General features: G+C 45.2%; 1 protein-coding gene across 9 annotated transcripts in view; it reads right to left on the bottom strand.

Moving 5' to 3' along the window:
- Positions 1 to 10,000, bottom strand: part of plekha7b (pleckstrin homology domain containing, family A member 7b) — a 201,267-nt gene that overhangs the window by 26,094 nt on the left and 165,173 nt on the right. For 5 of the 9 annotated variants that reach the window (XM_063188449.1, XM_063188450.1, XM_063188451.1 and 2 more), the window contains exons 14-17: positions 7,793 to 7,846; positions 5,748 to 5,816; positions 4,414 to 4,494; positions 3,114 to 3,263 (exon numbers count right to left, since the gene is read on the bottom strand). In XM_063188449.1, coding sequence (XP_063044519.1) covers positions 3,114 to 3,263; positions 4,414 to 4,494; positions 5,748 to 5,816; positions 7,793 to 7,846 — 354 coding nt within the window. Of the gene's footprint in view, positions 1 to 3,113; positions 3,264 to 4,413; positions 4,495 to 5,747; positions 5,817 to 7,792; positions 7,847 to 9,377; positions 9,522 to 10,000 lie in introns of all 9 variants that reach the window. The other 4 variants (XM_063188448.1, XM_063188454.1, XM_063188452.1 and 1 more) reach the window with 3 other exon arrangements.

Raw genomic sequence — 10,000 nt, 5'->3', positions numbered from 1 at the left:
AATGTGCGTTACGCCCCTTTATGGGTGAAAACAAACTGAATGTCTCACCAACTTCCATGCTACATCGGCTACCCTAAATGAATACAGTACATGCTTCAGTCACGGCCGTTTGGCAATATTATTTGAACAGCCGGCAACACAACACGTTTTCGGCATGTTGTGCATGAACAACGCTTGTCTACTGTTCCTTTATCTTTTTTTATTAAACCCCAACACCACCAATTGACTTGCATTGCACGTTTTCCCCCACAAATGGGCGTAACGCACATGGAAAACGTTACGCTGTTCATGAGTATTGGCGCTTGACAGGTGAAGTGAGTAAAGAAAGGAGAAGGATATGAGTAGCCATCTGTGGTCTTATATCATGGAAATTCCATGAAAATTATATTGTGAAATTTGTTCTTTGTAAAAAGCCTCAGATTTTCCAACAAATTAAAAACTGCATTTTGAGAAAAGTTTCCAATGTGAAACAAAATTAAGTCTTCAAAAAACTTTTTTCCCCAAAACATGAGCCTGAAAATGGGGGGTCGTCTTATAATCAGGATCGTCTTATATTCAGGCTAATACGGTACATAGCGATTACACCAGTTATTCCATTGTGCCTAATGAAGTGGTTAGACTAGTTGTTACTGAAAAAAAACATAAAACCTGAAAAGAAAACCCTCAAATTTGATCTAACCAGTGCAAAATCAGGTACATCGCTGTATAATAACTGTAGACCAGTTACCAGTTATTCAGTGAAGGTACTTGAGTTGGATGGAAACTGTGACTATGAGGTTTTGATGTTTTCCGTCTTTTACTTTGTCCACCTCTACATTCAGGTGAGTAAATAACTCCATCATCATCTCTGAGTCACAGCCATCAAACCAGGAGGGCACAGCCTCACATTTCTGGACTCTTTACATGTGTCTGTGTGTGTGTGTATGCGTGTGCGTGTGCGTGTGTGTGTGTGTGTGTGTGTGTGTGTGTGTGTGTGTGTGTGTGTGTGTGTGTGTGTGTGTGTGTGTGTGTGTGTGTGTGTGTGTGTGTGTGTGTGTGTGTGTGTGTGTGTGTTAAATGGGTAGTCCAAAGGCTCATGAAGAGGTGTGTGTAATGCAGTGTATGTGCATGTTTGTGTCTTTTGATGAAAAAGCGTACATACAGTATTTGTATGCGTGTTTTCAATAGATGCATGTTGTTTATGCCTTATGTAATAAAACTACCTACACTCCCCTCAGCAACCAGATCACACAGATCATCAAAAAACATTGGAATGTTCTCAACACAGATCCTGTATGTTCAGCCTTGTTCAAAGAGCTTCCATTGTTCACCCATTCCAGGTCGAGAAACATTCGGGACATTCTAGTCCATGCCGACACCTTTGACCACTCCAAGGCGCCAAAAGACAGACTTGATGCTGCTGTGGGTTTTTTTCCTTGCCGTAACTGTACATCTTGTACCACCACAGGCAGCAAGAAGACCAGCAAATTCATGTGCCATGTGTCGGGCAAAGAATATAACATCAACAAGTTCATCACCTGCAGCTCTTCTTCTGTGATCTACTTACTATCATGCCCCTGCGGCCTACAATACATCGGCAAGACCAACAGGCAACTGAGGGTCCGCATAAATGAACACAGGAGCGCCATCTCCAGGAATGACCCAAAGTCACCCATTGCCAGACATTTCTCCACAGCACCACACACCACGGCCCAACTACAATTCATTGGGATTGACCGTGTGACCCCCAGCCGCAGAAACCGTGCTGTGGAATCCAAATTATTACAATGTGAAGCCAAATGGATTTTTTATATGCAAACATTGTCTCCCAAGGGCCTCAATGAGGATTTGGACTTGACCTGTTTCCTATAATTGTTTCTTGCCTTGCTGAAACATGATTTTTTGAAATATAGACACAGCATGATACAAAAGTCTAATCTGGTTTGCTGTGATTGTGATTGAGTACATGATCTACTGTTTTTAAACAATTGTTAATCACTGTCATCTCTCCATACAGCAACTGAATCACCCATCATTGAATACGTGTCCTGATTGGCTATTCGTAACTGATTGCCTCCTGACTTCTGATGTCACTTCCTTTTTAAACCTATGTGAATGTTTGTTCTGGTTTTTTTGCACTGAGGATGGGATCACCCGAAACGTTTGCACCTTTGTAAATACAGCACGGCATATTGTGAGATCATTAAAAACCCACTTTATTTGGGCGTCTCTTTTCAAGTCTTTTGAGTGCGAGCTCCAGACTTTCTGACTTTGCATTACTACTTATGCCTTATGTATGCATGTACGGGTGGAGTAGGTAAACATATACAAGCGTGTTTGTATATGTATGTACAGTATGTGTGCATGGCACGTGTGGTGTGTGTTTTGGTGAGGACAAAAGTATATTGCTGTATGTACATGTATTTGCAGCATGTACTGTACTTATGATGTAAGCATGTCGGAGGTGAGGTGCATGTCTGCGTATGAGTGAGCATGCCCTGGCATTTCTGAATGTGTAAGTGAATGTGCATGCCTGTAATTGTGTGTGTGAATGTGTGTGTGTGTGTGTGTGTGTGTGTGTGTCTAGTATACCCACGGCGGATAGCAGTGAGATCTCTGTTCGATGTGTGTGTGTGTGTGTGTGTGTGTGTGTGTGTGTGTGTGTGTGTGTGTGTGTGTGTGTGTGTGTGTGTGTGTGTGTGTGTGTGTGTGTGTGTGTGTGTGTGTGTGTGTGTGTGTATGTGTATGTGTGTGTGTGTGTGCGCACACACCCGTGCATGCGTTCATCTAGTATACCCACGGTGGATAGCTGTGAGATCTCTGCAGGGTGTGTGTGTGTGTGTCTGCGTGTGTGCGTGTGTGCGTGTGTGCGTCTGCGCGTGTGCACGTATGTGTGTGTGTGTGTGTGTGTGTGTGTGTGTGTGTGTGTGTGTGTGTGTGTGTGTGTGTGTGTGTGTGTGTGTGTGTGTGTGTGCGCGTCTAGTATAGCCACGGTGGATAGCTGTGAGATCTCTGCAGGGTGTGTGTGTGTGTGTGTGTGTGTGTGTGTGTGTGTGTCTGCGCGTGTGCTCATATGTGTGTGTGTGTGTGTGTGTGTGTGTGTGTGTGCACAAGCATGCATCTGGTATACCCACGGTGGATAGCTGTGAGATCTCTGCGCGGATGTGCACCACGTCCTCTTGCAGTAGTCTCTGCTGGTAGGCGATCTTGTCTGCGTGAGCCGGCTGGTCACGGTACTCCTCCATCTGCTGATGCGACACATCCAGCACCGACTCCAGCTTATCCTGAGGGGATACGCACACACACACGGACGCACGCAGACACACGCACGCAGACACACGCACACATACAGACACACGCACACCCACACACCCACACGCACACACACGTACAGCATCATTACTATGTGGGTGGGTGTCTTTGTAAGTGTGCTTGTATGTGTGTGTGTCAGAGAGAGAGAGGGGGGAGAGGGATGGAGAAAGACAGAGTCAGAGAGAGAGAGAGAGAGAGAGAGAGAGAGAGAGAGAGAGAGAGAGAGAGAGAGAGAGAGAGAGAGAGAGAGAGAGAGAGAGCACATGCGTCTGTGTGTGTGGGTGTGTGGGTGCGTGTGTACATGTGTGCGTGTGTGTGACTGTGCGTTTTAATTCTGCCAGCAAAGCTTTAAACTTCTATTGATGAGTCATCCCCCGCCCATTGCCTCAGACAATCCATTATTTTGCATTCTCCTCCAGCGTCGTCCCTGTGTGTGGTCCTCCCTCCCTCTGCTATTCTGCTTTAGTGTTCATCCAAGCCTCCCTTCCCACCAAGGCTTCGAGGTCTTTTTATATTTATAATTTACTAACACTTTATTAAAAGCTACCTACATGATGGTGACATGAGACATGTCATACACATGCCATGACACACGTCATGCACATTAGCGGTACTAATTTTGCGGGCGACCTAAAATCAAAGCGTTTCCTTTTATTTCCTCAAATCGTATACTTGTTTAATTTTTTTTATTGTTTGACCACTGGCGTCAGTCTGTCATGTGTTCTGGCAAGCCTGTTTAAAAGCTGGTTTCAGCAGACAAGTCTTAATCTTAATCTCCATTTAATCGTTCTCAAGGACGAGCCAGTGCAGCACGGTTGGTTCATGAATGGGGGGGGGGGGGGGGGGGGGGGGGGGGGGGGGGGGGCATTGAATCATTTTGTGCCGCAGTGCTTAAGGCAGATTTTCCTTTTTACCATCTAGCCATCCATCCACACTATGGGCAACACAAAGAAAATATGATAGATGGTTGCGGTGAAAGACATGTGGGTGACTTAACACATGACTGTTGGCCTTGCGCTCCCTGGGGCCTCATCTTTCCTCTTCCGGTCCAATGGGACCAAAAAAAGCACCACATTTCTAAAGGTCAAAGATATACCGTATATATATATATGTTTACTTTACCTTGTCCTCCTTCAAGGTGCGAATCCTCATCTCCAGCTCCTGAAGGATCTTGTCTTGTTCGCATAAGCGGCTGAGTTTCACCTGGAGAGGACGCGGATAGGAAAACCTTATGACACAATGCCCTGATACCCAAAGCCTGATTCATACCCTACATGTGAGAGACTTACGGATACCAATAGAAGGTTACTCATGTGGTAACCAATGCCAAAAACACAGTACAAGTTCAGGGTTTCAGAATTACATACATAGTTTACCAAACATGTGATATGAATGGGCCCTTAAGCTGATGGTGTATCCATCAAGGACATGGAAACAAAATGACAAAAAAAACTGTCTGGCATAGTTATGACCACTGTCATGAATGAGGAAACACATGCTTTATGTTAACGTGTCCCTCCCCACCCTAATCCCATTCCTTGCAACATACTACAGTGAGAAGAGCATCCATTTTATCTAGAAGACCTAGTTCAGTGCAGCGGAGAACTGTGAAAAAATACAAACAAATCTGTGCGAACGAGAAGTGGGAGAAAAAAACCTACGCTGCTTGGTTTGCAAAGCCTTCTTCACACACAGCTAGTGTTTATCCTCTGCACTATTTATCATTCCGTTCAATTAATTATTAAGCTGTTTTTATTTTACTGCCGTATATTGTTGTTTTAACAGCATCAATAATTCATCAGTCAGACAAAAATCACCAGCAAAAATTCTTATAAATTGTTAAAGTGGAACAATGTTGATGATGAAAAGCCAGGGCTTCCAGCCTATTTACCTCCAATTGCATGAAAAAGAGAAGAGGAGGGGAGGAAAATAGAGAGAAGCTAGAATACAAAAAATCAAACTGAAAAATGTAAGAGCTCAAAATATAAAAATCCCATTGCATGTATTTTTCTCTTTAAATTGAGAGCTCAGAATAAAAGCCCTTGTCGATAACCTCGCCGCCTCTGCCAGCAAAAGAGTCTCCCTACTGAGAAGCTTGCTCTGTTTATCTCCCTCTCAAGCCTCTGTTTACCAACAAGAAAGCAGAAAACAACTAAAACAAACAAATAACATTGCTTTCTCTCTCAGTTTTTCTCTCATATCTCATATTTTAGTCCCTATGTATCCCATCTCCTGTTTTGCAACAGTTTCTCCCCCTTTGTCTGCAATCTCTGTGAGGAAAAAAACTGTGGTCCAGTGGAAGGGAAAGAAACAAAAAAACAAAATGGAGGTCTGTTTCAGGGATGGAATGTTCTGGAGGGTAGATAGCTAATCAGCGAAAAACAAAATGGGGAGGTGGTGGGGGTGGTGAGGAGGGGGTGGGGGTGGAGTTTGAGGGCAAGGACTGCCATACTTACATCAATGTCACTTTCAGCTATTTTAACGGGCCGTGCTGGTCTGTCTTTTAACGTTTCACGCCCAGTGACCTGTGTGACCCAAAGATGTGAGAAGACTCGCATGGTGCTACAAAAGTTCTTTTGCCAGACATGAGCAAAGAGAGACAGAGAGAGAGAGAGAGGGAGAGAGAGAAAGACAACCAACCGCACCCAGCCAACTAAAACAAACTGAACATGGAACAGTGAAGGCATAACTCAGGAGACGTCCCCCCTTTATCGAGTTGACAAGATAGCAAAAGGCGTCACTGGCGACAGGCGTGCTGAAATCATACTGATAAAAAAAATCTTGACAAGAGCGAAAAACCAAAAAAACCACAATGCATTGTGGGATATCGACATAAATCAGCCCACTCCGCGAGCCGTGTGACATATTTATGAATGGATAGCAGCTGGGTGTTTAGGAGGAGCCAAGGCAACTCTTTCTCTCTGGCAGGTTATCAATACTTTTCACGATGATGTCCTCATGGTGAACCATGTGGGAGTGAGGGTGAACCGCAAGAACTATGGCGGTTTGTCAAAAGGGCGCATGGTATTGGGAGTCCAAGTTTACTTCAAAGTCAGCGAGTTGGTCAATTAATTTTGAGGGGCTTCGTAGCCAACACTTGGATATTAAAGACTCCATTGCTCCATGAGTACCGTGCTCTCCACCCCAACGCTCTCCCAAATGGTTACGCTGTAGTTTTAACTCAGTCTAATTTAATTATAATTTTTTTCCAGTATTGATGGTCACCAAGAGAGGTCCTTTGGGCTCATTATGAACAAAATATATAATAAGGAAGAAAGAAAAATAAACACAAAAAGCTCAACACCAGCACATCGTCAGAGTAAGCCACATCACCACCACACCAACACGAGTGCCAATGGAAAGCTATGCCTCTAAAGTCAAGAAGGGCACATCATTCACAAAGAAACGCATGGGGCTTGCAGCATCACACACGTTTACTGGTGAAGCCATGGAATGGTCACACTTTTGTATGCACACCATTCTTACGTTCAGGTAGGGCCCCAAGTCGTGAGAGGACCTTTGAAAGCTATTGCAAACCAAAACGATCAGTTGTTCAATACTTTTGATCTGTTTGAAGATATAGAGAATGGGCCAGTTAGGGTTTACATGTCACTCACTGGACCCCAATTACAGAGAGGCCTTTTGCACTTAACACACACAGGCCAAGGAAAGATAGATATTTTGTGGGAAAAGGGAAATGTGAATTAGAGGAAATGACCTGGGTTAAAACAAACAAGAGTTGGCTTTAAGCAAAAGGCTTTACACACGTGAGGGTGAGGGAGAGAATAATGTGGGTGGTGCTTCCTGATGGGAAATGTAGTTTAATGTCAAATTTGGATATGTTTCAATTGCACTGTTATAAACTACAAATGCCATCATGCAGCACGGCTGTACTGTATAATACTGTTAGATTAGCTGAGGTAGCAGCCCAACAGTAATCGACAGTCAAAGGGCTAAACAAGCATCTCTCATTACAGTCATTTATAGCCATGCATACGAAGAGAAATGAATAAAAATTGTAATGCAACATTGACAGTAGAGAGGGGAGGAGCACATATTTGTTTTTAAACTACATCAGTTTCAGCCAATGTGCACAAGTAAGTTGAACGTTCAGGCAGGGGGTGGGGAGGGGTGTGGGGAGAAAGACAGAAGGATGGAGGCTCAAGTTAAGTGTGCACAACACAACAACCCATCAAAGCACTCGTATGTGAATCCACACCGCAGTCTCAGGGGACTCCTGGAGGGGAGGGGAGCGGGGTTGGGGGACTTGGTGGTGGAGGGGAACATGTTAGCAGACACCAGGGGTGGCTAGGGCTACAGAACAGGCGAAAAAGTGAACAGGTGAAGAGGACAGAAGAAGACAGGAGCGAAAGCCCACTGAGGAGAAGAGTAGAGAACAGAAAAAGGGCTTAAGACAGACATAGACAAGAAAGAATAAAAAAGGAGGGAGAGGAAAAATGAGAGGAAAGGAAGGAAGCGTTATTAGCTTCATCGGGCCCACCTTCAGGTCAAGATACTCCAGGTCCTTCTTCAGCTGCATGTAAGTATCATCTGCCTTTAGGTGGGGGGAGGGGGGGGGCAGGGGAGGGGGGAAACGGAAAGACAGGTCACATGACAGGAAGCTGCCTGGTAGAGATTGGCCATGATCTGAATGCAATGATGATTAAAACAAATCTGCATTTCATAACTGATTCGAAAGAAAAAGAAACAGCAATCAAGACTATGGAAATCAGGAATTATTATTCAGTAAGTACACAAAAGAAAAAATCACACAATGAATGTTTTTTGCAGTGACAGTTTAGGTTACAAGCAAAAAATAATAATTTTAACAGAATTGGGAGGGTAGGAAGAACCACACACACACACACTCACAGGATGTCAATGTTGGACCTCAGACACCCTTACAGAGAAAGAGAGGCCGCCACATTGCACAGTTACAATGACGCAGATCTCTCTCTCTCTCTCTCTCTCTCTCTCTCTCTCTCTCTCTCTCTCTCTCTCTCTCTCTCTCTCTCTCTCTCTCTCTCTCTCTCTCTCTCTGTCTCTCTCTCTCTCTCTCTCTCTGTGAGTTGTCTGAGGAACAACAACAGCTACCACCACAAAAGCAACACCACCACGCTTTTCAAAAGCCCATGTCCCATGACCACACTTCACCATTGTGCCGACATTTAGTCACAAACATTGCTGTGCTCACTGTGACAAGCCATTCACTTGTGGCCTGCTATTCACCAAGAGGTGAGTCTTCAGAATCTATTGTAGATGGGGAGGAATTAAAAAGGAAAGAGACCTTCAAATTCCACACCCTTCTATTTCCCCCCACGGTAGAGTCGAGAACACAACTATTTTTGTACACTTATGACCCTTGCTTTGGTCTATGTAATAGAACTACTTCATAATTGTGACTGCAGGCAAGGTGAATCTTGACAAGCAACATGCTGGAACATACAGGCTGTTTGTTGACTGAGGTTTGTGGTAAGAGAAGGGGGGGGGGGGGGGGGGGGGGGTTTGGCACGGAGGAGTAGGAGGAGGAGGAGGAGAAGGCAAACATTCAAAATCAATTTTTCCAAAAAAAGAATTTGGGAAGTGCAAATGAAATCGGAGAGAAAGACCGAGCGCAAGGCAGATTTCGAGGTCACACGGCACAAACAATCTCGGGGAACACACTCTGCTTTTGCATGTCTGAGATGATCTAAATATACAGCTCACTCTACTGTACGGGAAACAAGCTCCATGCTAACAACAGGTAGCATCCAAACCAGCATCACCACACCAAACGGAATTCAAAATAACACCAAACTAAACAAAAAGCTAAGATAACAAAAGGTAAAACACGTCATCACAGGAGGATGACGCATGGAGGCCATATCCCGGCCTCAAAGCAGGCTGGGGATATGGGTGGAAAGTGAGAGGAGGTGAGAGACCAAAATAAAACATTCACAGGCTTTATCTAGTTGGTCAAACGGCTGGTAATGAGGTAAGGGAAGAGGGCAGACAGGTGGGTGGGCGGCTAGCCGGTGGTGTCGTAGACGACGAGGGTTTTATTTTTGTTCTCGTACAGTATGCTACGGTAGCTATATGGGCCTGACCTGCAGGCTGAGGCCCGAGAGGCCGTTGTGCTGGTGGAGGTGGTGGTGGTGGTGGCGCAGGTGCGTGAGCGTGTCACTGCGCACGCCGGCCATCTTGGCCTGGTGCCTCCTGAGCTGGATGAGCAGCAGAGTCAGCTCCTCCGGCTGCCAGGCCGCAAAAACAGCAAGAAGGAAGGGAGGAATAAACGACAAAATAATAAAAGACAAAAACAGAGGAGGGAAGGAGGGAGGGGGGCGAGGAGGGTGAAAAGGAAAGGAACAGGAGCAGAGCAGGAGGGATATTCAAAATAAAAGACAAAATAGAAGAAGGAAGGAAGGAGGGAGGGGGACGAGGAGAGTGGAAAAGAAGGGAAAGGAAGAGGAGCAGAGCAGGAGGGATAAACAAAATAAAAGACAAAATTGGAAAGGAGGGAGGGAAGGGAAGGAGAGCAGAGGAGAGGAGAGGAGAGGAGAGAGGGGAAAGGAGGAAGGCAGAGATACAGCGCTTCAGTTGCAGGGCCAGTTAGGGTGGGGTGACTCATGGAGAGCGCATTGGGGGTGTGAGATTGGGGGTGCTCGCTCCCCAAACCACTCTAAAGTCGCTGGGAGTTTGGTTTCCATGCAGGCAAGATTACAGCAAGTAG

The sequence above is a fragment of the Engraulis encrasicolus genome, chromosome 22, assembly GCF_034702125.1.
Source record: "Engraulis encrasicolus isolate BLACKSEA-1 chromosome 22, IST_EnEncr_1.0, whole genome shotgun sequence".
NCBI lineage: Eukaryota > Metazoa > Chordata > Actinopteri > Clupeiformes > Engraulidae > Engraulis > Engraulis encrasicolus.
The sequence above is the reverse complement of the archived record's forward strand: the minus strand, read 5'-3'. Positions and strand labels throughout refer to the sequence as shown.